At 48.7% G+C, this 25,631-nt stretch overlaps 1 protein-coding gene across 2 annotated transcripts in view; it reads left to right on the top strand.

Moving 5' to 3' along the window:
* Positions 1-25,631, top strand: part of SPATA20 (spermatogenesis associated 20) — a 46,875-nt gene that overhangs the window by 9,246 nt on the left and 11,998 nt on the right. For both annotated transcript variants that reach the window (XM_035104363.3, XM_035104365.3), the window contains exons 4-15: positions 99-253; positions 348-491; positions 1,904-2,105; positions 2,350-2,477; positions 4,084-4,188; positions 8,711-8,785; positions 9,704-9,916; positions 11,848-12,040; positions 13,453-13,621; positions 18,090-18,292; positions 19,894-20,093; positions 20,981-21,061. In XM_035104363.3, coding sequence (XP_034960254.3) covers positions 99-253; positions 348-491; positions 1,904-2,105; positions 2,350-2,477; positions 4,084-4,188; positions 8,711-8,785; positions 9,704-9,916; positions 11,848-12,040; positions 13,453-13,621; positions 18,090-18,292; positions 19,894-20,093; positions 20,981-21,061 — 1,868 coding nt within the window. The remainder of the gene's footprint in view (positions 1-98; positions 254-347; positions 492-1,903; positions 2,106-2,349; positions 2,478-4,083; positions 4,189-8,710; positions 8,786-9,703; positions 9,917-11,847; positions 12,041-13,452; positions 13,622-18,089; positions 18,293-19,893; positions 20,094-20,980; positions 21,062-25,631) is intronic.

Below are 25,631 nucleotides of genomic sequence, written 5' to 3'. Positions count from 1 at the left end.
TCTGTTTTGAGTTTTCTTGCCCCCCCCATCCCTCCTTTGGTACAGCAAGGCCTTCTCCTTCGGCGAGCCTTTCTTTAATCACCAGCGTTTGTTTTCAGTTGGCTACTCGACCTGTCATTGGTGCCACGTGATGGAGCAGGAATCCTTCCAGAATGAAGAAATTGGCCAGATACTGAACGACAACTTTGTGTGCATCAAGGTGGATCGGGAGGAGCGGCCGGATGTCGATAAAGTCTACATGGCCTTTGTGCAGGTGGGGAGAAGGAACGAGCAGAGTGAACGGAAGATGACTCTGTTGCTCCTAGAGGCAGATGTTGAAGGGAGCCATATCTTTCCCCCCTTTGCAGGCAACCAGCAGTGGCGGAGGTTGGCCCATGAGTGTGTGGCTAACACCGGATCTCAAACCATTTGTAGGCGGGACCTATTTCCCTCCCGAGGATGGAATTTACCAGGTTGGCTTTCGGACCGTTCTGCTTCGCATCCTAGAGCAGGTATGGAGTCCGCCATCCAGGGTCATGGGATAGGTTGAGGTCCTCACTGGAGCAGCACATTGGGGGCCACACTATATTCGTTCCCATAGTGCCAGGCGTCAGGGAATCCAATCTCCCCATGGTAGGCTGCCGGGAATAGATAGGACAGGGAAAGTTCTTACCAGTGTCTTTTATTCAATATTCACAGAGAGAGGCTTGGAAATGCAGCCTCTTGGAGTAATGGGTGTTGCTCTGAGTAAATCTCCACCTCCCCCTTCTCTCCACTTCCTCAATCGTCAACAGCACAACCCACCTTACAGTGGCCGCTTAGGGTCATTTGTCTCCAAGCCCTTTGCTTTCAGTGGGTTCTGGGAGAAGTGGGGTCTGGAATGCTTTCTAGTGATAACATGTCAGCCAGCTGCTCCGGCTCTGCCTCCTCCTCGCCCATTATTTCCCAACTTTGCTCTTCATCTGCCTCTGAGCTATGACCTCCGGAAAACCACTGTTGTAAATCTATACTGTCTTCCTCTTCCCTGGAAGGATCAGGCTGGGGAGGCGGTCTCCACCACTCCTCCTCTGTCCAGTCCCTGACACATAGTGGCTTGTGTGCTGGGGCAAAGCTCCAGAGCTGTCTTCCTGATGCTGGCACTGCTGTGTTTCATCTGTGCAGGGTGACACCAGCAGAGCCCAATCAGACACCCCCCCCCCCGTGCATTTGTGCAACCCTGTCCTTGCCCCTGCCTTGCCCCAGTCCGCTCAGGTAAGCTGCAGTGCTGTCAGAAGAGTGGCTGTGCCCCAAACACACCAGCCACTTCTGGCTGGGACTGAACTTTTTGTCTAAAGGCTTTTTAGAGCAGGGGATGCAAACTGATTTTGTCATTTTGGGGGTGAGTGTTCAGCGCAAGATGAATTAGGGAGAGAGAAGTTGGTTAATAGGAATTGGCTGACGTCACATTTGCCCAACGTGGATAGAATTTGCTATGGGGTAAGAACAATTGGGCATGAACAATGTTTTTCTCCTTTACAGTCTAGTGTGTGCCCGATGGAAGCATAGTTTTAATTAACGATACGTTGGCAAACATTTTTGCGGCTAAAAGCAGACATTTGGGGGTCTGTTCTGTGATGCTTCCGTCGTGTGGCAGTGGCAACTGTAATACCTGAGAACCATTCAGGGGCCTAGTTCACGCGAGTGGGAAAAAAATGTGGACTCCTAGAGAAGAGAAATGGCCCTTCTGCTGCTGAGCTATACCAAGCCACACTTTGCTTTTGACATGTGAAAACTCCTTTAAAATGGTGGGTGAGAAATGATTGGCACCTCTTCTGTTTTTTTGGAGGAGACAGGTGGTTGTGCGAGGCGAAAGGTGTGAGTGAATACTAGCAAAATGATGACCTGGACTTCTTCCTCTTGCCCCCCCCCCCCGTTTCTTTGCCAGTGGAAGCGAAACAAAACTAGCCTTGTGGAAAACAGCCAGAAAATCCTGTCTGCGCTGTTAGCCAGGACTGACGTCGGTGCTCGGGGGGAGGAAGCGCCCCCATCTTCAAAGGAGGTCATGAGCAAATGCTTCCAGCAACTCTCAGAGTCTTATGATGAAGAGTATGGTGGATTCTCGGAGTCTCCCAAATTCCCTACTCCAGGTTAGTCTGAGATCTTCCTGTCTAGCTATCGGAGTAGCACAGGGATGGGGGGGGGGGACCATGTTGTTGGACTCCGACTCCCATCAGTCCCAAGCCAGCAATTGCCCATGGGGTCACAGGGAGGATGGGAGTTGGAGTCCAGGAACACCTGCAAAGCGATTCCCCGTCATAGCCATAAGAGGAGGCAGCGCTGCATAAGCAACCGACCAAAGCTCATTAACTTTCCCGCTTCTTTGTATTCTAGTCAACTTGAATTTCCTCTTCTCTTACTGGGCTCTTCACCGGTCAACTACTGAAGGGGCTCGGGCACTGCAGATGGCGCACACCCTCAAGATGATGGCCTATGGTGGGGTTCATGATCACATTGCCCAGGTATGAAGGGGTGGGGGGCAGTGTGAGTTGAGTGGTTTCGTGATTTTCACAAGGGGACTGGCATCCATCCATTCCTTGACATACAAGTTCTGTGTCCATCCACCTGCCTGATTTTGCTCGTTTATTCCATATTCTTTTTCAACTACCCACTTTCAGAGGAAGGAAGGTCTGAGAAAAGGTAATAATAGATGCAGTGTTGCCGTAGGAAACTAAAAATGGCTGGAAAGTGCTGTTGGAAATGGATATAAAGTGTTGCATCTTTCTGAGTTCCCAAGAGATTCTTGGGTTTAACAGCAGGAGGTATTTTACTGAAGAAACTGGTCCAATTCAAAGTCATTTTATATATTTAATCCCATTCATTTGTGTAGGGTCAACTTGGTTATAAACACCATTAGGCGCAGGTCAATTCTGTGTCCAGGGCAGCTGTTTATCAGCTCCATCTGGTACGCAGGCTGAGACCCTACCTGCCTGTGGACTGTCTCGCCAGAGTGGTGCATGCTCTGGTTATCTCTCGCTTGGACTACTGCAATGCGCTCTATGTGGGGCTACCTTTGAAGGTGACCCGGAAACTACAACTAACCCAGAATGCGGCAGCTAGACTGGTGACTGGGAGCGGCCGCCGAGACCACATAACACCGGTCCTGAAAGACTTACATTGGCTCCCAGTACGTTTCCGAGCACAATTCAAAGTGTTGGTGCTGACCTTTAAAGCCCTAAACGGCCTCGGTCCAGTATACCTGAGGGAGCGTCTCCACCCCCATCATTCTGCCCGGACACTGAGGTCCAGCGCTGAGGGCCTTCTGGCGGTTCACTCGCTGCGAGAAGCCAAGTTGCAGGGAACCAGACAGAGGGCCTTCTCGGTAGTGGCACCCGCCCTGTGGAATGCCCTCCCACCAGAGGTCAAAGAGAACAACAATTACCAGACCTTTAGAAGGCATCTTAAGGCAGCCCTGTTTAGGGAAGCTTTTGATATTTGATGGAATTCTGTATTTTAATATTTTGTTGGAAGCCGCCCAGAGTGGCTGGGGGAACCCGGCCAGATGGGCGGGGTATAAATAATACATTATTATTATTATTATTATTATTATTATTATTATTATTATTATCTAACAATTTTTAGATCCCATTGTGTATGTGTGTGTGTGTGTGGTTTATTTTAAAGCCGAATTCCACAGATATACCCAAACTAAATCATGTTGGGTCAGATTCTAGGCAGATATAGAAAGGATAATCTTCTGGAAATCTCTCCAAGGGACAGAGGGGTATCTGCAGCTGGGCCTGTTGTGCATGGCCTGCTCCTGCTTTCACTTGCATCTAGCAATAAGCGGTGCATAAGGTTCCACATGATCTCCTCCTCCCTCGTGGATTATGGACATTGTGTGTGGCAGTTCTCCTGTGGATGAGCATCACACCACTGCAGGCTTGGTTGGTCTCAGTGGCTTCAAATCACCACCACGTCCACTGACCCCTTTGCTGGATGCCCCCGTCTGTTGAATTGAGAGTTCTCTGCCTCACGCCTTCCCCTCTCCCAGGCATGGGATATCTGACCGCAGTTACAACTGGGCAGAAGTGACGAGACGTTTCTTCCCCTCTCTCTCTGCCGCAGGGGTTCCATCGCTACTCCACTGACCAGCGCTGGCATGTGCCTCACTTTGAAAAGATGCTGTACGATCAGGGGCAGCTGGCAGCAGCCTACGCCAAGGCGTTTCAGGTATTTCCTCGGCTCAGATTATTGCCTCAACGATACCCCGCAGCCCCCTCCGTAGTAAGGCCGACCCTCTTCTTTGCTGTAATTCACTTGCCCTCTCTGAGCGTGGAAGCCAGTGGCAAAAGCAAGAAGGCCGAGGAGAAGCAGCTTCTGCCAGCGCAGCGATTTAGTTGAATACGGCCCCTCGCTTCTTAACCTCCTCACATTTTTGGCCTTCCGCTGAGATGACATGGAGGTAAATGTGATTCATTGGCTGAAAAGCAGGAGGCTAGGCGGGAAGAAGACAAACATTTGGCTTCTTGAGGCTGATTCCCGCATCCAGGGACTTGTGCCTTCAGGCAGAGGAGAGGAAAGGGAGACGTTTGTTGCTTTTCTTCATAGGCCATCATAGGGAGAGGATGGCATTTGGGTGGCAGGTAGGCGGGGGGGGGGTTTCCTTTCTTCTTGCAGCTGTTCTTGGCAGTTACATGGCACCTCAGGAGTGTTAACGAAAACCGAGAGCAGCGCTTGGGCTTCGTGGAACAGGCGGAGCTTAACAGAGGGTTGTTTGGGGGGGAGCGGGGAAGAGAGAAGCGAGAAATGGTTCACACGGGCAAAAGGCTGCTAATATTTGCACTGTGGCAAGGGTGCCCCGAGATGGGAATAGTTTGCTGCTGCCACTCCCGGGGAATCTCGGACGCCTGCCTCGCTCAGTGCTGCTTTCCACGCAAGAGTTCCGCAAGCAAGCCCAACCACCGCTGTGCTCCTCTTCCTTAGAAATTGGGACGGAGAGCACTTGACAATGGAGAGGAGGTTTCATTTTGTTTCATCCAAGGGGAGCCTTGGTGCTGGAGGGGGGGGCGGAGCTGGGCAAGCCACACACAACTTAGCATGCACACCCTAAGCTAGCCTGCCCTCGAGTGCAATGGAGGACCTTGCCGCGTTGCCAGTGTAGAAGCTTCAGCTGCCAGTCCAGCCAGCTTCTGTATGTGAAATTGTGGGCAGGTGCCACCTTGCCCCTTGCCTCAGGCTGCAGAAAGCCTGTGGGCCCAAAGAGCAGTTTCTCTTCTGGAGCAAGTAGCAGCTTGCAAGGGGGCAGGGAGAATATTTGTTGGGAAAGCAGAGTGATGATGTGTTTGCAGGAGTGGAGTGCATTAAATCAAATTGCTCTCTGGGCCTGGCCCATGTCTGCTTCTTTCTTTCTTTCTTTCTTTCTTTCTTTCTTTCTTTCTTTCTTTCTTTCTTTCTTTCTTTCTTTCTTTCTTTCTTTCTTCTCTCTCTCTCTCTCTCTCTCTCTCTCTCTCTCTCTCTCTCTCTCTTCTGAAACAAATAAATGCGACCATACATGTAACACATTGTCTAGGATGGTCCTGAGGTAGTCAGCTGTTGGGAGTCACTAAGGTTTCAAACTGTGCCAAGAGTGGCAGTCAACAAAAACTTATATCTCTCAGTGAATATGTGGCTTAGTTGAGGCAGAAGATTTTCCCCACTAGCTTTGGGAATGCTGTGTGTGTGTGTGTGTAAGGAAATGAACAAGTTGGATCCTTAAAACAATATCTTGGTATGGTTTCTGAGGATTAGAAGTTAAGGGTCTCACCATATAAGCCTAATTATGTGCCTTCTGGTTTTACTGTGTCTGACTTGGCACGTTTTATATGCTCTCGGTCTCTTTGTGTTTATAATTTAAGCAGAAGCATAAACAACTATGCATGTTTGGGGGTTTAAAATTCCATTATAACATTTTTTTGGATTTATAGTAGTGAATAAATTTTAAGGAGCAATTTCGAGGGGAGGTCTAGTCTTGCAGCATTAGAGTTTCTGGACATTTAATAGCCAATCTGAATTTTGGCAGGCGCAGTGTTTTGGGCTCCTGTGGGACTGTGATGTTACAAGCTGGGCCAACTGAAATGTTCTCTTCTGCATACCTGTTAAAGATACAGTGCTCCAGTATTGAAGGCTGGCCATCCCTCTCTTAAATGGAAGTAGTGATGCCATTTCATTCCTGCACTGTCTCTTGTGGTGCATTTGATACTGTCTGCAACTCCCCACTCCTGTTTTCCCTCCTGGATCATGCCTACAGCTAATTCCTCTCTGTTTATGTTGAAGGCAGGGCCTTCTCTCTGGTGGCACCTTCCCTGCAGAATAGCCTCCCGGGAGAGTTCTGCCAGGTTTGTTCTGTCGGAGCTCTACAGAGAGTTGTAAAAATATTGTTGTGTGCACCCTAATCTCTGAGCAATGAGAGACTCCAGGGAGTGTGCTTGCCTTGGAATGAAGGTCGCTAGAGACACTGGTGTCTTTAGGATGTATGGCTTTATATGCACAGATATACAACCTGATCATAAGGTGGTAGGGCTCACACTATAACTCTTCAAACAGATATTGCTTCCTCAATAGATTTCTGCCCTCCACTCCAAAGCTATAGCTTAGCTTTCAGCACAGATAGCCTCTGTGTCTTTTCAGCTCCCAGTTCCAGAGCAGACTAGACAAAAACTAGCTATTGGGCTATTGTTTTCCTACCTGCTATAGGATGTGGCTCCCAGATAGGTGTTGGTGGGAGAGATGAACCTCTCCCGAAAGAGCATCACCAGTCAGTTGTCTCTATGGCAACATACCGTATCCATACTTCACCAACTTTTTAGACATGTAAATGGATGCCTAACAGACTTGGACAGGCCCATTACCTCAGTGTTTCTCAACCTTTTTTGGGCCATGGCACACTTGTTCCGTGAAAAAAATCACTAGGCACAGCACCATTAAAAAAGTTAAAAAATTTAACTCTGTGCCGCCCTATATTATAATTATGACTGTAAGAAACACTTGCCAAATATTGCTTTCCGGCGGGTCAGCGCTGTATATTGGCAGCCGCCAGGCTCGTTTGCACTGAGCTTTGGGAAAGAGGAGGAGAAATATTGCTTTCCGGCGGGTCAGCACTGCTTATTGGCGGCTGCCAGGCACGTGACAATGCAAATCGCCCTTCTTGCCGCCGCACGTCGCGGCACACCAGCCAGCGTCTCGTGGCACACTAGTGTGCCGCGGAACAGTGGTTGAGAAACGCTGCATTACCTTAACAAAGAGACTGGTTTGGTCAGTCCCTTCTACTACAAATTCCCATCTTACAGATACAAAACCGCAGGCTTGGTTGGGCACAAAGGCATAGACAAAACCAGCCCCCCCCCATCTTATAACAATATTGTTCATTCTTCCAGGCTCTTGTAGGAAGGAGGGGAAGTTGAGGAATGTCTCACTGATTCTGGTGCATATATTTTAGCTGTGTCATAACATGTTTTGTGAGTTCCTAAGTCATTTAAATCTATTTATAGTCTACAGATGCAATGCTGTGTACTGTTGATTTTAATTGCAAGAGACTTGGAGGGCTCTTGAGGCACATTGGCCAGAGCCACCTCCCGGGGGGGGGGTAAATTCCCATGTAGACACCTCTGAGAGCACGCTGGGCACTCTGTAAGAGTCGCTACTGCTGTGGTCATGGCTGGAGGTGAGAGCTTTCGTGCTGAGCCAGTCTCCCCCTCCACACTAATTTAAATTGCTCATTACCGGGCTCCCCAGATGCAGTTTGAACAGGAATTGCAGCTGTGGAATCCACAAGGGCTTCGAAGCCAGCAAACTACCCATCTGCTGCTTCTCCATCCTGATGATCGGCTTCCCTGCATCCTGAGATAATCTTGGATAGTCCCATTTCACATCCGATCATCTGCTTCTTGCATCGGGATAGCAACATTCAACTTATTCACCTTTTTAAGAAAGCAGCTTTGAGAGAAATTTACACAAAGGTGGGAGAGTTGTGTCCATCTGTCCCAGATTCTGCAACCGGAAAGCCTAAATCCCATAAGAATAAATTGTACAGATCAGACAAATAGGAACAGGCAGGTGTAAAGTTCCCAGGTTAATCCGGCTGTGAAATTCAAGTTCTTGCAGATCATTATTGGGTTGCTGCTGTTTTTCCCGCATAGGTTGGAGTTGGGGGCGGGGGAAAAGGGATCAGTGAGGCATTTGGGGCCAGGATGTGTACAAATTGGACTGGAAATCCATACGGACAGGTATCAGTTGCAGGTCCATCAGCTGCACCAATTTTGTTGTCGTTTGTTTCTGAGCTTATAGCAGGGAAATGGTTGTACGCAACGTGCATCTTAGCAGAGCCAAGAAGAGGGCATGTGTCCCTCGCTACCAGTGTCTTTCATTTATTTACTAGGCAACAGCTGCCCCAATGCACTGGGGGCTGAATGACCTGGGCGTGATCCTCCTCAGTATCCAACATTTCTGCTGCACAAAGATGGTTGAGACTGCATTGAGTAGCATTGAGATGCCAATCTAAACTGTTATCTTTTGATTCTAGCAGTGATGTGTCTATGTGTATCCTGGTCCAGATATGGAGCCCAAGCTAATCCCATTGTGGGTTAATATCGTGTGGCATCCTTCTCTCCCCACCTACCGCATTTGATCTTTAAATCATAAGCTCCCTTTCCCTTTCCCCCACCCCACCCCGATTACATTATCTTTGGAAAGCAATCTTCCTTGTGTCTTAAAACAGATCTCTGGGGATGAATTCTTTGCAGACATAGTTGCAGACATTCTGCTCTACGTTTCCCGGGATCTGAGTGACGGGGTAAGCTTATCATCTCAGGGTCTTGTCTTGCTGCTGTTAAATGTGGGTTGGACTTTGAGTCACTGACATCCACGTGAAACTGATGCAACAGCAGCAGGCTCAGTCCTTGAGTGTAAATATTGTAGCTTTAGCACATCCTCCCACCAAGCCAATCCAGAGCCTTTCCCCATTGTTCCTGTTCATTTTTCCTGGGGCTAAGCTGGGCCTGTTTGGGATCTACGCTTAATGATGTACCCTCTGACAGGCTTAAACAGAAGATAATTTCTTTCAATGTTGAAAATGTCCATGATGGATTATAAAAGGACTTCAAACAAGGAGACTTCAAATACTCTTAAAGCAGGGGCCAAACCACGTTAGGTACAAATTCTGACAGCTGCTTTGGGTGAGGGTGTGATGGACAGGAGAAGGGTTAAGCTTCCTCACCTCTGTCACTTTTCTGATTCAAATTACTCCTGTCCCAAGCTGCTTTGCCTAGAAAAAACAGCTGCTGGAATTTTACTATACTGTACAGGCGTGTGTAAAAGGTGTAGCTCATTGCTAAAAAAGTATTCTCAAAGGGGATTTCCAGGGGAGCAGCTGTTTTAATCTGCTGTAGCAAAGGCAACACAGAGTCCCCTAGCACTTTAATTCCATGCTGTGGGACAGGATCATGACAGTGCAAGTAACTAGACCAGGCATCCCCAAACTGCGGCCCTTCAGATGTTTTGGCCTACAACTCCCATGATCCCTAGCTAGCAGGACCAGTGGTCAGGGATGATGGGAATTGTAGTACAAAACATCTGGAGGGCCGAAGTTTGGGGATGCCTGAACTAGACTTTCTTAATTGGACCATCCGCAGATAGGCTTTCACTAGGTTGCTGATGCCATCATTGGTGTATTCCACATGTGTGTCTGCTAATAGTGGTGCTTGTTTTTCAGTCTGGGGGGTTCTACAGTGCAGAGGATGCAGATTCCTACCCCACAGTGCAGTCAACAGTGAAGCAAGAGGGTGCATTCTGTGTGTGGACAGCTGAAGAGATCCGGTGGAACCTGCCAGACCCCGTTGAAGGGATCCCAGAGAAAAAGACCATGGCAGATATCTTCATGCATCACTACGGAGTTAAAGAGGACGGCAATGTGAATCCAATGAAGGTGCAGTGGAAGAGAAGGCACAACCTGGGTGGGAATTGTTGTGCTTCCCATCAGTCCCGATGTCACAGGCACTGCCCAATACGTGCCTGCGATGCTTGGGGAAACTCCAATTTTTCTCTGCTGGTGGCAGAATGAGCACTCTGCCTGACTCATAGATGAGGAGCTATTGAGGCTTTCCAACTTCAGGCGGCCTATAGATCTTTGAATTCACAAATGCTTACCAGCAGTCTCTAGACCAGGCATCCCCAAACTGCAGCCCACCAGATGTTTTGGACTACAATTCCCATTTTCCCCGACCACTGGTCCTGCTAGCAAGGGATCATGGGATTTGTAGGCCAAAACATCTGGAGGGCCGCAGTTTGGGGATGCCTGCTCTAGACCCAAATTCCTCCTACATCAGGCAACAACACGAAGAGCTGGCGTGAGGCTGGGGCTTCATTAATGATGTGGGTCGGCAGAGGATTTCACTCCCTGGAAGATCTGATATTGCACGTCCTGTTCAGATCCTTCTTCCCCTCTTTTTCTCTTTTGCATGCTAACCCCGAAAGATGGTAATCTGCCTAGTAACATTTGATTATGCATCTTGGCATTGCATGCAAAACACTACTTACATTTCAGATAAGTGAGTTACAGTTATCAATAACTACTCCTGGCTGCCAGGAATCAATCCTCCCCTGGCCTGCCTTCCCCTGGAACACAAGCTCACTTCAGGTCACTTGGAATGCTTGCTCCCTTTGGCTCCAGCCTCCCAGCTGCCCCTTAGAAAAGGAAGCAGGGAGAGGCTGCAGGGTCCGGTTAGGGCTCTTTGGCTAGGTCTACAACCTGCATTTTCATTCTTTTGCTTGCCTGACTCCTTTGCCTGACCCTCTTCCCGCAGAATCACCCCAACCCCACCCCACCCCAATTAAAGAGGAAAAAGACCCGGTGGCCACACTGGAAGCTCCCCATTCCCCGCTAAGCCATAAGAGGAGGGGATATGATGGCCTTGATTCCAAGGCAATGTGGGACACATCTGGCCTCCTTGTCACTGAGTTAGATCAATATTCCTCAACTATTTTATAAGATAAGACACAAAAAAGAAGAAGAAAGAAGAAATAGTACCCATGTAAAACGACAAAAAAGATACTGTGCTCATTACAAATAAAAGGGGGGGTGGGGGTGGGGATTGTTACTGTAGTTAACCAGACCTTAATCTGTTATGGTATTTATAAAAATGAATTCCAAATATCGTTAAATTTATCCAACCTTTTAACCCCAACTTTCAACATGGGATCCTCTTTTAATTTCCCCTGTATATGCCCCTCCTTTTTTGCTTTTCTTTTGTGTCTAGTTTCCTCCCCCCCCCCACCTGCCTCTGATAAAGGTAAAGGTAAAGGGACCCTTGACCATTAGGTCCAGTCGTGACTGACTCTGGGGTTGCGGTGCTTATCTTGCTCTTATTAGCCGAGGGAGCCGGTGTACAGCTTCCAGGTCATGTGGCCAGCATGAAAAAGCCACTTCTGGTGAACCAGAGCAGCACATGGAAACACCGTTTACCTTACCTATTTATCTACTTGCACTTTGACGTGTTTTCGAACTGCTAGGTTGGCAGGAGCTGGGACTGAACAACGGGAGCTCATCCCGTTGCGGGGATTCAAACCACCGACCTTCTGATCGGCAAGCCCTAGGCTCAGTGGTTTAACCCACAGCGCCACCCACGTCCCCTCTGGCACCTCCTGCCAAACCAAAGTTACCAAGGGAGGGAAAAGGGACAATTCAATGGGTTGGGCATTAGAGGCGCAACTCATTCCTCATTTCCCCAGTTACTGGCCTCAACTCACCAGTGAGTTAGAGTAATCCCAATGGCAAGGGCTGCTAGGGGTGCCAGCCCAAGTCCCGCTTGGAGAGTATGCCGTCCCTTCCCGTTCTCCAGTGTTGGGTTTTCCTTTCAGGATCCTCACAATGAGCTAAAAGGAAAAAACGTCCTGATTGTGCAGTATTCCCTGGAGCTCACAGCGGCCCGCTTTGGACTGCAGCTGGAGCAGCTGAAGGCGCTGCTTGCTAAAGGCAAGGAGAAGCTCTACAAGGCTCGTGGCCTGCGACCACGGCCCCACCTGGACACCAAGATGCTGGCGTCCTGGAACGGTGAGGTTGCTCTTGCGCTGAGCTCGCCGCCATGCACCCATGTGTGCCCATTCACGTGCAATTGGCTGCACAGAGGTTGGGGGAATGGGTGGGAACACACAGGCCGTATTTTAGCTGAAATACGTTCTTCCATGATGCAAGCTGCTGAGCAGATATACCCTGATGCTGGAGGGACAGTTGCGGATAGGACCAAAACTGTCTACTCTTTCTTCCTTACTCTCCTGCCCGTGATGTATACTCTCCACCCAAGAAGGTACCTCTAGACCAGGCATGGCCAAACCTGGCCCTCCAGATGTTTTGGGACTACAACTCCCATCATCCCTCACCACTGGTCCTGTTAGCTAGGGGTGATGGGAGTTGTAGTCCCAAAACATCTGGAGGTCCGAGTTTACCTATGCCTGGTCTAGACCAGGCATCCCCAAACTTCGGCCCTCCAGATGTTTTGGACTACAATTCCCATCTTCCCTGACCACTGGTCCTGTTAGCTAGGGATCATGGGAGTTGTAGGCCAAAACATCTGGAGGGCTGTAGTTTGGGCGTGCCTGGTCTAGACTGAGGAAAGGACCACTATTTTTCTGAAAGTCTTCTCCCCATTTTCCAGCAGGGGACAGCAGAACCTTTCTCCTGTTTTCCCTCACGGGCGCTTTGAAATAATCTTCCATTAATCCGTGCAGCTACGGCATTACTCTGTCTTTTCACATTCTGTAAAAGGGGGCGCCCCCTCCGCTATGAAATAAAAAATAGGCAGGCTTATAGCGGTGGGGGAAAAAAGTAGAGAAACACGACAGTCTCTTGGGAGACAATGTGTGTGTGCTCAGAAAGTGGTTCTAGAATTCACGGGATTCTCCTTTCGGAAATTGCTTGTGCTTTTGGCTCGGAAGAGTGTGCTTATTTATTTATTATTTTAAAAAACACATTTTGGGGGGGGGAGAAATCGCTTTCAGAGCTGTGGAGACTGGCTGGCTGATTATCTGCGCCTGAGGGCATATATTTTGCCAGCTGACATCTTCCACGCAGGTAATATGAGGGAAATGTTTGGCCTCCTTCCAAATCCATTATTATTATTATTATTATTATTATTATTATTATTATTATTATTATTATTATTTTGGATGGGAGTGGAAGGATGGTGGATTTTTTCACCACAGGGTACCATGACTGTGCATTCGGTGGTTAGTCAGGCCCTGGAGAAGAATTGCCTGCCTTCATTCACCCTGCCTTCAGTGAATCTTGGGAGCCGCCATTTTGGTGAGAAAGTGACTTGGGCCTGTTAGCAGCATGTCACACCCGACCAGGCTTCTGCATCTGCCGAATTTCAGGGGAAACACATTCTCCTCGCCAAACACATTGAGGGGAGTCAGTCACACTGACTCTGCGACACACTGACTCTGCCTCCCTCTCTCCTCTCCCAGGGCTAATGATTTCCGGCTTTGCTCAGAGCGGGGCCATCTTGGGCAAGAGCGAATACACCGACAGGGCCGTACGTGCGGCTTCCTTCCTGCGGCACCACATGTTCAGCGCCGCCACCGGGAAGCTGCTCAGAAGCTGCTACCGGGGCCAAGGAAACGGGGTGGAAAAGAGGTATGCGTCAAGTGATGGCAGTCAAGCCTGTAAAGAGGGGGCAGGCTCTTTGGGTAGGCGGCATGGGGGCAAAGGCACGTAGCTCAGCCCCCATGCCAAAACCAGCATTGCTACAGGCAGGGTGCTGGGATTGGTCCCACCGCTGGGTCTCCTCAACCCCAGTGCTGAGCCTCTGTTTCTCCCAAGGGGAGGAAAGCTGTGAAATTCTGCGGTCAGGTTCTGCAACTGGCAGAATTTCCAGGGCAAAATGGAGAGAGACTTCAGTGTTTCCCTACAGTTCATTGCTTTAGTTCCCCTGGCCCTTCGCTGCTCCCCTTGCCTCTTTCCTCCACCGCTTCCTCCACCTTGGCCCAAGTACTGGGTTCAGTGTTCTTGTACTAGTGTGGGAAAACTGAATAATTTAGGCTCAGGATTACTTAAAGACTGCCGTACCCTGTACAGCCCAAGTCAGTCACCAAGATAATCAGGGGGAGCACCGTTTCTGGTTGCCTATGGGTCAGAGATACAGAGTTGTGCCTTCATGTTATGGCCCCAGTTCTGTGGAACTCCCTCCCACAAGAAGTTAGACAGGCACCGTCCCTACTGAGTTTCAGGCACCTGCTCAAAACCTTTTTATTTCAGAAGGCCTTTGCACCCGGAAGGCTTCTCAGATGTTTTACAGGTCTTCTTCTTCTTCTTCTTCTTCTTCTTCTTCTTCTTCTTCTTCTTCTTCTTCTTCTTCTTCTTCTTCTTCTTCTTCTTGATTTTAAATTCTTGAAGTTTAATTTTTAATTAAATTGTGTATATTTTATTGTTGTAAGCCGCTCGAGACCTACATGTTGAAAAGCAGGCTGTAATTTTTTAAAAAATAAATGAAGTCTTCTGAAAAATAAATAAACAACAACCCCCCCCCCAAATTATGCCACTTCCTCGTCTTAATAAATAAGTGCTGTTTAAAATCAAGTATGCTGGCAACGCAAATATTGCGTGCAGAAATTTAGTTAGTTCTCTCAATGCTGAACATGAAATTGGAAGTTTTCACTCTGGGAGGACCTTTATCACATGAATCCAGACCTTTGGCTCTGACCTTAAAGCTGCAGGTGCAATCTCTTCGTTCCATTGAGCAAAGTGGCAAAACTCCCACCGCTATTAATTAATGGCTCCGGATTGCAACCGGAATGAGCAGGGGAGGACGTGATCTTCATAGCAATAAGCAGATCTTGTGTCTTCACAGCCGCCTGTGCTTTGGCTCCTTTCCGAGTAACCGGGTGGCCTGTTAATAAGTGTCTACATAGGTTTACTAACAAATAGGCATTTAGTGCTAATCCTATATAATAAAGTCCCTGTGTCTCTGCATCCAGATTCCGTGTGTCCCGTTTTCCGCGCTACTGATCATGTGCCCCACGGACACAGGGATTGGACGCAGAGACTGGACGCACACAGAGCCGGCACGTGTGGGTGGAGAAAAGAAGGGAGGGGGAGAGAGGGGGGAATGGGCGGGGGACATTGCATGTTCTAGCACCCGTTAATTTAATGGGCTTCAAGATACTAGTGCTAAATAAAAGAACTCAATATTTACGCAGTGACCCTGTTTGCACATAACACTAAGGCAAATCCATGGCTTTATTCAGATGCTTGGGCTTCCAGATAGCAGGTGAGCTAAGCCATGGTTTGGCCTTGGGCTGTCGTCTGAACCTGGGCTTGTGATTTGCCTCGCTCCATCCAAACTATGAGCTGTATCCAAGGTTTGTTTTTCTTTTACAGCTCCTAGTTTGTCTAGAAGAGGCAAACCATGAGCCTGGGTTTAGGCGATATGCTAAACCAAACCATAGCGCAGCAGGAGCGGGATTAAAGGTGCCTTCACATTTGTGCTGAGCCATGGTTTGGCTTGGTGTTACGTGCCAACCGAGCCGCAAGTGCTTCAAAGCAGAGTTTCTCAACCTTGGGTCCCCAGCTGTTGTTGGGACTACAACTCCCATCATCCCTAGTGGTCAGGGAACACTGGGAGTTGTAGTCCAACAACAGCTGGGGACCCAAGGTTGAGGAACTCTGCTTTAAAGTACCCATATCCCTTTGCAAAAACTTTGTAAAGCATGCTGATATTACAGACGGTCGGCTGGTGCTGAAAGTGGCTTAAAAAGGAGCCCTGCTGCATCAGAACAAAGGTCCATCTAAGTCCAGTGTTTCCCAGCTATTTTCTGGACTACATTTCCCATCATCCCTGACCACTGGTTTTGCTAGCTACGGATGATGGGACTTGTAGTCCAATAACATTTGGCAACCAGAGTTTGGGAAACCTTGATCTAGTCCACCATTCTGCTTCCCACAGTGGCCCACCAGAGGCCTCTGCGAAGCGAGGGCAAAAGCTGTCTCCCGCTGTTGCTCCCTGGCAAATTGGTAGAGAGAGGCCTAAGGAAGCCTGCTCCAGGCCAGCCAGCTGAGGCCATGCTTCAGCTGAGGACTTCCAGGCTCTCAATCATCGCATGGCACCAGACCATAGCTGTCAAGTTTTCCCTTTTCTCGCGAGGAAGCCTATTCAGCATAAGGAAATTTCCCTTTTAAAAAGGGAGAACTTGACAGCTATGCACAAGACCCCTTGTATCCAATAGGAGAAGCACAGACATTCCACAAGGAGAAGCATGTTTGTGTGAAGATTAAGGACAGGTGCAAAAAATGTAACGTAAGATACAGGTGAAATTAGAATATCGTCGAAAAGTGCATTTATTTCAGTAATGCAACTTTTTTTTTCTTTTAATTTTTACAAATGCTTTCTTTTGGAAATTCCACAGTAATAAAACAAATAGTTACAATAACACAAAAATAAACATCGCTATTACATTTCATTAATTACATTCCATTTATAATTGACCCGCCTAACGACAAATAATTACAATTACAACAAATAAAGGCTTGACATATCTTGCTTTGCATGTCATGCATCTATCTCATATATTGGTTTCGCCTTTTAAGTTGCATTACTAAAATAAATGCACTTTTCGACGATATTCTAACTTTCCGAGTTTCACCTGTATATGCTCTAGGGAAATATTCCATGCAGTATATGGCAGTAGATGAAAGATTTGAATGGAAACAACATGGAAGTAAAGGCTGGGCAGTCTTGAAGGAATATCGTGTTTAAATTGAATTGAATTTGTTAAATGGTTTGAAAACTAATAAAAAATTATGAAAAAAAGGGAAAGATTTGGGACAGGTGCATGTACACTAGCGGGGCCAGAACACAGGCATATGTGTCACAGCTTGAGCTGCCACCAAGGGAACTCCCTTCCCTGCCGTCCCTGAGAAACGAAGCCAGTCACTGAAGGGGGCTGTTCCTGCAACCTCCCTTGGCATTCCTGGCGCCGGTGCCTTCTGCCAGGTGGCAAACGGATGTCAAGCCTGTGGCAACAGAAGCTTCGGAAGGTCCCCCGCCTCCCGGTTCCAAGCAAAACGCTCATCCCTGACTTATCTTGAGCAAACACAAACGAAGCTCGTGTCAATAGAGATTAAGACAGCCGGGGAAAGTATGTGGGAGAGTGTGTGATTTGCTTGGCTACTTAATGCTAATAGCCGGGCTCTCGGGCAACTGCCTTTCCGCTGCATGTCAAGCTGATCTTTGCTTACTTACCTTTTTGAGTGTCAGGCTCGTTCCAGCAGCAAAGCAATTTACTTTTCCCTTACTGCACAGCCTCTTCAGCAGGGGTTGAAGTACGGTTCTTCCTCTTTGCCCCTCAAGAACGGCTGCAGCTCAGTGGTAGAGCAGCTGCATTGAAAGCAGCTCCCAGGGACCCAGGTTCAATACCTGGTGTCCCCAGGAGGGGCTGGGAAAGACTCCCAGCCTGAGAGCCCAGAAATGTGCTGCCAGCCCGTGCAGGCAATACTGATGTAGGTGGACCCAACTTGGTCTAACTTGGTATAAGGCTTCCTTCCTAGGTTTCTGTGTAACGTATTGGGTGCTTGCATGTCCTGAGTACAGGAAACATAGGATCATAGAGCTTTAGAGTTGGAAGGGACCCCAAGGGCCGTCTAGTCTAGCCCCCTGCAGTGCAGGAATCTCAGCTGACGCACCAGCTTTATGGAGGACTCTACCTCTGAAAGGGCTTTGGTATCCCACTGTTTCTGCCTGGGAAGGCAGAAGCCTCTATGCAAAGGATGGGGAACTCTGTATGTGACCCTCTGTATGTTGTTGGACTATGACTCCCATAACCCCTCGCCAGGGCAGTCCGATAGATTCCCCTCCAGTGTTCTTTAACTGGCTATGCTGTCTTTCCCGAACATTGCAGGTGAAACAAAAGAAAGATCATTAAAAACCAACCATGTATGTTTTAAAGTAGTATTAGCCATGGTGACTGGGGTAGGGTGGGGATGGCAGCTCTTAGCTAAGATAACATGAGGGTGGATGCCCTCCACCTGCCATGCCCATTATGTTCGTTAAACAACAGACTAATTTTTAGACGACACAGCTCCATTGCATTCTTGTGGCCCTTTGCAGCTCCATCCACGGCTTCCTGGAGGACTATGTCTTTGTCATCCAAGCGCTCTTTGACCTTTACGAGGCCTCGCTGAACACGAGCTGGTTGGAGTGGGCTGTGGAGCTGCAGCGCAAGCAAGACGAGCTCTTCTGGGATCCAAAGGGTTTTGCCTACTTCTCCACAGAGGCTGGCGACCCTTCTTTGCTCCTGCGCATGAAGGATGGTACGTGTTTGCCCTCGGAGATAAGACCGCCAGGCATGCACACCACACACCCCCGAGTGGATGAGCGAGAGTCTTAATCAAATCTCCGGGTTCTATTTTTTTTTAAATATTTTATTAATTTATGGATCGCTTTCTGACAATTCCATCTGACAATGGAAAGCTTTCTGACAGGGACCCAGGTGGCGCTGTGGGTTAAACCACAGAGTCTAGGGCTTGCTGATCAGAAGGCCGGCGGTTCGAATCCCTGCAACGGGGTGAGCTCCCGTTGCTCGGTCCCAGCTCCTGCCCACCTAGCTGTTCGAAAGCACATCAAAGTGCAAGTAGATAAATAGGGACCGCTCCGGCGGGAAGGTAAACGGCGTTTCCGTGCGCTGCTCTGGTTCGCCAGAAGCAGCTTTGTCATGCTGGCCACATGACCTCCGGAAGCTGTCTGCGGACAAATGCTGGCTCCCTCGGCCTATAGAGCGAGATGAGCACCGCAACCCCAGAGTCGGACACGACTGGACCTGATGGTCAGGGGCCCCTTTACCTTTACCTTCTGACAATTTACAAACCTACCATAAAACAGCTGACGCTGCCCCCTATGGAAATAGGTCCAGCAGCAATACAGTGGAAGAGACCATTTCATCCAGCTAGGTCTAACTTTAAAACGGTTGAGTAGCGTCAAAAGGAAATGCTGACAGGTCCTTCCCTGGTGTTTCCAGTGCCTGTGCTTCAAACAAACAAACAAACAAACAAACAAACAAACAAACAAACAAACAAACCATAAAAGGAGTTTCTGTGCTTGGTATAAGCCCACATCCATCTCCTGAGGCTAACGTGAAGCCTTGCCTAAGGGAAATGTCTCCTCAATCCACAACCCCACCTCTTGCCCCACTTTCCAGCCTTCAAAGATACAAGTGCTGGAGTTTCAAGCTTGGTACGTGGGTTGGTGCTGAGATGTGCATCAGCCGAGCATCTCTCTGCCTGCGGTAGACACACACACTCTGAGGAGGCACCACAGGCCTGGTGGTTCAGCCCGCTTGCCTTGTGCATTGATCACACTGCAGCCTCTCTATGTTACGTTAGCATGCTCACAACCTACAGGCTGTCAGGGTTCAGCGCTGAGTGGGGCAACCTGATTTGCAGCATATATGTATACATGGGTGAGGTTCAGAGGCTGGCTGTTGGCTTAGCTTCTCTGATGTCACAGATTGGGAGGGCAGTCTGGGAGCGATTGCCCAACAGCTAAGAGGGACATGGGAGACAGGACTACTTGCCCGTTAAGGTCGGAAAGCAACTGCTTTAAAGTTAGGCCAGGATGTAATAGCCCTGTTCTGTGCCTGTTTGCTTGGCAATAAGTCACACTTAATTCAGAGGTATTTACTCCTAAGTACCTGCGCAAAGGGCCACAGATTTCATGTTGTCCCAGGGCTTCTGAAATGCCACTTAGCAGGGTTGCAAATCAGCTCTGGGGTTTCAGAGCCTCAGGTTCAAATGCCCTTGGGCACAGAGAGGCTGGTGACCCCGTGCTCCTTACAGTCTGTGAATTTGCAAGCAGAAAGCTCATGTGCTCTGGGCGACTTGACTTGACTACTGCTTCTCCCGCCCCACACTTTCAGATCAAGACGGTGCAGAGCCCTGCCCCAACTCTATTGCTGTTGCTAACCTCCTGCGGGCAGCCAGCTACACTGGCCACAAGGAATGGGTGAAGAAAGCAGGGCAGATCCTGGCTGCCTTCTCGGAGAGGCTGCTGAAAATCCCTGTGGTCCTCCCAGAGATGGCCCGATCCGCTGCGGCCTTCCACCAGACCCTGAAGCAGGTAACCTTTTAGGCTCCTCCTTAATGTTAAGAGAAGGAAGAGACTTCCACTCCACAGGAAGATAGCCCCCATCCCTGCTCCCCCCCTTCCAAAGTGGCTGAAGTCAGGGTGGAAAGGAGAGACCATTCCCCTCCCCGGTTCCCACCATTCAACCCCCCCCCCCCGTTTCTCCCTCCTTTGTTCTCAATTTTTTTTAGTTCATAGGATCAGAGAGTTGGAAGGGACCCAACTAGTCCAGCCCCCTGCAATGCAGGAATATGCAGCTGTCCATACAGAGATCGAACCTGCAACCTTACTTAGCATTATCAGTAACCAACTGAGCTATCCAGGCTTTTGCCCTTCCAAGAAGAGACGAACTTCAGTATATATATTCTGGGCTGGATTCAGCCAGCCCAATTTGTTATACCGTGTTTCTATATCACGGCACACAAGGCAGTTTACAAGCTGAAGAAACTACCAAATGTACAACAAAGACCACATACCTTAGAACAACCTGATCCAATAGTATAAACGTAACTTTAAAATAAAGCGTGCATGAGAGGAAGGGGTGGAGAGGGAGGGTCCCTTGGCCTTTGGTTTGGCTTTTCTCCTACTGGGAGTTGGTTGGATCCCTCCTGAGTCTTTATCAGTTGAAAGGTTCAAGGCATCCAGCCCAGAAATAGAACAGGCCCCTTGCGCATGCACACTGAGAGAGTCCCATGCGATGGGCCAAGGGGGACCCATGGCGACATGTTTCATCACTGCTTGTGAGCAGAGTATATAGTTGTACTGTATTTTGTTCATCATTTTCTGCAGAGGTGTTTTCCCACCTGTTTTTTTTTTTTTTTTTTTGCTCCTTAGAGAAGTATTTGGAGCACATCCTTAATTCTGCTTTATTCTCCGGGCAGGTTGTTATCTGTGGTGACCCAGCAGGAGACGACACCAGAGAGCTGCTGCACTGCTATTATTCTACGTACACTCCAAACAGGGTAAGACCCACCAGCGGACAGGTGGCTCCTCCCTCTTTTGTGCTTCTTCTGGGTCTTCTGGCCCAGGTGTTTTCACTTTCAGGATGTGGGATGTCGGTGACCGGGGTGAAGGTGACCTTCACAAAGTCAAAGGCCAGTTAAGGTGAGGTCCCAGAAGGAGCAGGTCTTTAGAGCAACAAAGAGCCACAAGATTCTTCACCAGGTCAGGTCTGATGGACAAACTGATGGATGGTTAGAGAGAGGCAATGCAGGGTCAGTGGCCCTACATATGTTGCTCGACCGCAGCTCTCAATCAACCCCAGCAAGCATGACCAATGGCCATGGGAGTTGTTGTACAGGCAACATATGGAGGGCCTGAGGATTCCTGCACCCGAAGTAGAATAAATATATTAGAAGATCCAGGATTTGGGGGGGCAGAATAACACTTTTATGGTGCAGAGAACTCATCCACTTATTGCCACTCGTGGAAGTTTCACATCATTGGAAGGGCACCAAGAAAAGTACAATATGTAGGTGGCGTGATAGGGTCTCGTACTTAGCCTTGGTGGAAGTCACACAAGACATCAGTTCAAGCCCGGAGGAGCCCAGGCTTTCTAGTTTTGAAATGTCTTTCTGGAGAGGTTATTTGGCTTGATGCAATCAAGGTGAACAGTATGTTGAGGAGTGATATTTGGAATCTGTAGAGCGATGTCCATTTCTTTGTACAAGATCAGTCAGCGCCCTAGTATTATCTCTTCAAATGTGTGGCAAACATAGCTATTATGGCTGTCTCGCCTACAACCTGTGTTTGTATGTCTGTGTTGGATTCTTTTGTTACCCGTAAAAAATTAATGTTTGTAAAAAGAAGATTCGGAGGGGGGAATCAGGGGTGGGGGTGGGGTGGGGTGGGCAGGCTGGATACAGGCTGGCTGACCATAGGGATCAAGATGGCAGGGCATATGAGTGATCACTGCCAACAACTCAAGGAAGTGCTGTGTTTGGTTGTCAGAAATGGTGGGGTTACAATGCCAGGGGATGTTGCCGCTGGCTGCCCACAAGAGCTCCAGTCCCCTAGATTGAAGACTATAAGAAGAATGAGCACCCAAGACAATGTGATTTATTTCTTAGCCAGCGCGCTAGCCTGCAGACCCATGTATGAGATGAAAAGCCCCACCCCAGAGTGGCTCTCTTCAGAGCTATGGACCAGGCACCTGTTTGGTCTGCTTACCAAAGCGGCCTGCTTAGAGTAACTGCCTTTAATTCCTCGCACCCCCAGGCAACCCTTGTGAAACTGCCCAGTGTTAGAAACTGAGAAGTGAAAGCTAGGAGCTAAATGGCACCTTAAACCTGGGTTATGGGCACAACAACGGAATGTCTAGGCATGCTTTATAATAACAAGAATACAAAGCTGAAAATGAATGAACTGCAGCTAAAATATTACGCTCATTTTTTACATGGTCTACTCCTTCCCCTGCCCACCCCACTAATATTCTTAAGAGGGTCTCTTTTCTAGTCTTCAGAGAGTAGCTGGAAGTGGGGAGGCAGGAAAAAGGTCCTCCTTTCCTTCCTCTCTGCAGTTTTAATCTGATATCTTAGATGCAGTGCTGCACTCAGAGCTCAGAAACTGCTCGCGCTAATGAAATTCCCTGTCTCAAAATGCACCTAGAACAATGGGAGTTTCGAGCATTGAAGCTGCCATCAACTTAATAAGAAGGGCCAGATTCTGTGACCAGTAGATGTTGCAGAAATGAAGGCAAAGGGTTGCACTGTTAGTTACGGATTTTAGTTGTTTCTCCCCCCCCCCCCCGGGTTGGGTTTCTGGAGGTCACTGAAAAACACTGAGACTCCTGGAAGTGGGGACTGCAGAAGCTCTGTCTCCACCACATGGCTATTTTGCCGCGTCCTGTTGTGCTCGACAAGCTGTGCCTCCTGGCAGAATCCTTTAAGGACTGTGTGAAAATTGGCAAACGCTGAAATGTCTGCAAATGCAGCGAACATTTCTGAAGCTGAATTTGTGCATTCCATGAAGCTATTTGCTAGGCAAGAGAGGGAGAGACACACACAAGTCAAAATTCACCTGCCTTCGGATTGGGGTGTAGCACCCTGCTTGATCTGTAGCCTCCAAGCAAAGCTGCTTCCCTTGACTACCGTGGGATAAAATCTTTGCAATATGAAGAAAGGTTTGGGTTGTTTATATCTCTTTGTTCCTCTCTGTTCTTCTTCTCCTTGATCTCCTTGCCCTCTTGCCTTTGTTGGGTAAATTCTACTTCCCAGACACTCCCTTCCAGCTCGCTTGCCCTTCTTTCTCCAAGGCAAAGGCTGCAGTGTCTCATACTGTGGGGGCTGCTTTCATCTAACAGTGGCAACATCAGCAGCTTTGTCTTTTGGACCCTTCCTGGGAAGCAGGTTGTTCCGGCGGCTGCCGCATATGCTTTAGCACGGGGTTCTCAGCACTTCCCCTCTGGGGGGCTAAGCACACATTGCTGTGGCCTGCGTCTCGCCCAGCTGTCATCCTTGGATTGCCCACGCATCTGGAGTCATAAAGCTGACACAGATTCCATGCAGAAAAATGTCCTCTTTTCCTTAGCAAAATGGACGGTTTGGATGACAACAGGCAGACGGTTGACTGCAGAGTTTATTTCCCTCCTCTGGGGAGAGGATGCACAAGAGTGGTGGTTAAGTGCATTAGGCTTGGGCTCTTTGATCTAATACCGGTTAGGTTGTCCCAGGATATATCAGTCTGTTTCTTTGTGCTTCGGGTTTGCCAGTGCCTTGGTTTCTTCTGTGGGCCAGATTCTGCTTGAAGAAAGCTCTGCTCCAGCAGTTCGGGATAAATCCTGCATGTTGCTGTCAATTGCTTTGGATGCGTTATTTGGAGCATCTCACCATTCCGTTTTATTTTGCCTGCCAGTGATGTGCAGCAGGGGGAGGAAAAGAGGTGATAAGGGTGTCAGCTGTTTGGGGCAGTGGATTTGCTGGGGGCAGATGGAGGGCAGGGGAGATACTGGGATCCCTGAAAAGAGGCAAGGGGACTGAGCAGCCAGACATTTCAGAAAGCCACAACTTGAGCCAGATTTGTAGGCACAACCATAGCTGTCCCCTTTTGCCAAACACTTTACTCAGCACCGAAAAAAGTAAGTCAAATTTTCTGCCTCTTTCGGGGTTGCAGGGAGGAACTTCAGTGAAGCTTTCACGCAGCAGAGGCTTGTCACTTATTTAAGTCTACGGTGGGGAAATGGATCTGACCAATGGGATAGATCCTTATCTCCACCACCTCCCACAGGCCACGTTTGACAGGAAGGTGGGGCGATGAAAGCCCAGCTGATAGTTAGCGCATGGCGCAGGCAAAATGGCCAGGCCTGGTGGGCCAGGGGTTTCCCACCTCTGCCTTAAAGCTTCGTGACGCGATGGGGTGCCGAGGTGTTTGTGTGTTTTGCTAAAAACAACCCTTGTGCTGCATCCATCCCAGAGCCTCCTGGGCTGTCCACACTTCCCAAAAGCCCTTGGGAGGACCTCAAAGCATGGACAGCCTGGTAAAGTTGGTAAGCGCCTGAGACAGAGCTTCCTGTATCTATAACGTGGCTCCGAGGATCTCCGCAGGCATCCTCCAGCGCTGCTCTTACTTTGAGGTCCTCCCCAGAGCTTTTAGGAATGCAGCACAAGGATTATTTTTATGTGAACACATAGGCACATTCCTTGGCCAGCTTTGAACACTATGAAGCCTTAACATGAGTGACAAACCCCCAGAAGTCCCCTCAACTTCCAGTATTTCCAAGGGTGAATTATTTTTGCCTGAGCAAATCACGAGGGTGGCGGTGGGGAGATGTATCAGCAGAACTTTAGTATCTGGATGCCTCCTATATTTTAGTGTGTGGCCTATAAGGTGGCATCTCAGGTCCCTGCTTATGGGCTTCCCAGGATGCTGTTGTGCCTTTGGTCTTGCCTTAGGCATCAGGTTGATATCTTCCTTACTGAAAAACATGCCACGCTGAATGAAACTGGGATGGAGAAAGATTGGGGAAGCTGGTGGTTGTGTGAGTTTGCCTGCAGTTGGGTCTCTTCCGCAAGTGGCAATAAGCAGTCAAATGGCCAGAAGCTCATAGGCAAGCCACAGAAACCCGTGACCTTGCCTGCTTGAGACTTGTTTACTTCTATTATTGAGTTCTATATTCATGGGCATTTGGGTTATTGTACTAGGGAGCTATATACCAAGGTGTTTGTGTCGGGAACATTTGTCCCCCAGTCTCTACATGGAGCAGTATATATAGAATTTTGAAAATCTGAGACCTTTTGGCTCTTTTCCATGTGCTTCCTTATAGGTGTGTTCAAAATGTGAGAAGAACAAAACATTTGAAATTGCCTTAAGGCACACAGATCTGGAGATGTGTCTGCAATTGCGGAACAATCTGCCTTCACAGTTGCTCTCCCTTTGCCACTCAAGCCTCAGAACCAATCGCAACAATACAATTCCCACAAAATTGGGGACGTCAAAGCATCGCCCGCTGCCACAATACCAATCCTTTCCAAAACAGACAGACCAGATCAATCCCTGCTGAGGGACTTGAGCCAATCATGGCTTCTTGAGCCAATC

The sequence above is a fragment of the Zootoca vivipara genome, chromosome 2 (assembly GCF_965207765.1).
Source record: "Zootoca vivipara chromosome 2, rZooViv2.hap1.1, whole genome shotgun sequence".
In the NCBI taxonomy this organism is placed as follows: domain Eukaryota; kingdom Metazoa; phylum Chordata; class Lepidosauria; order Squamata; family Lacertidae; genus Zootoca; species Zootoca vivipara.
The sequence above is the reverse complement of the archived record's forward strand: the minus strand, read 5'-3'. Positions and strand labels throughout refer to the sequence as shown.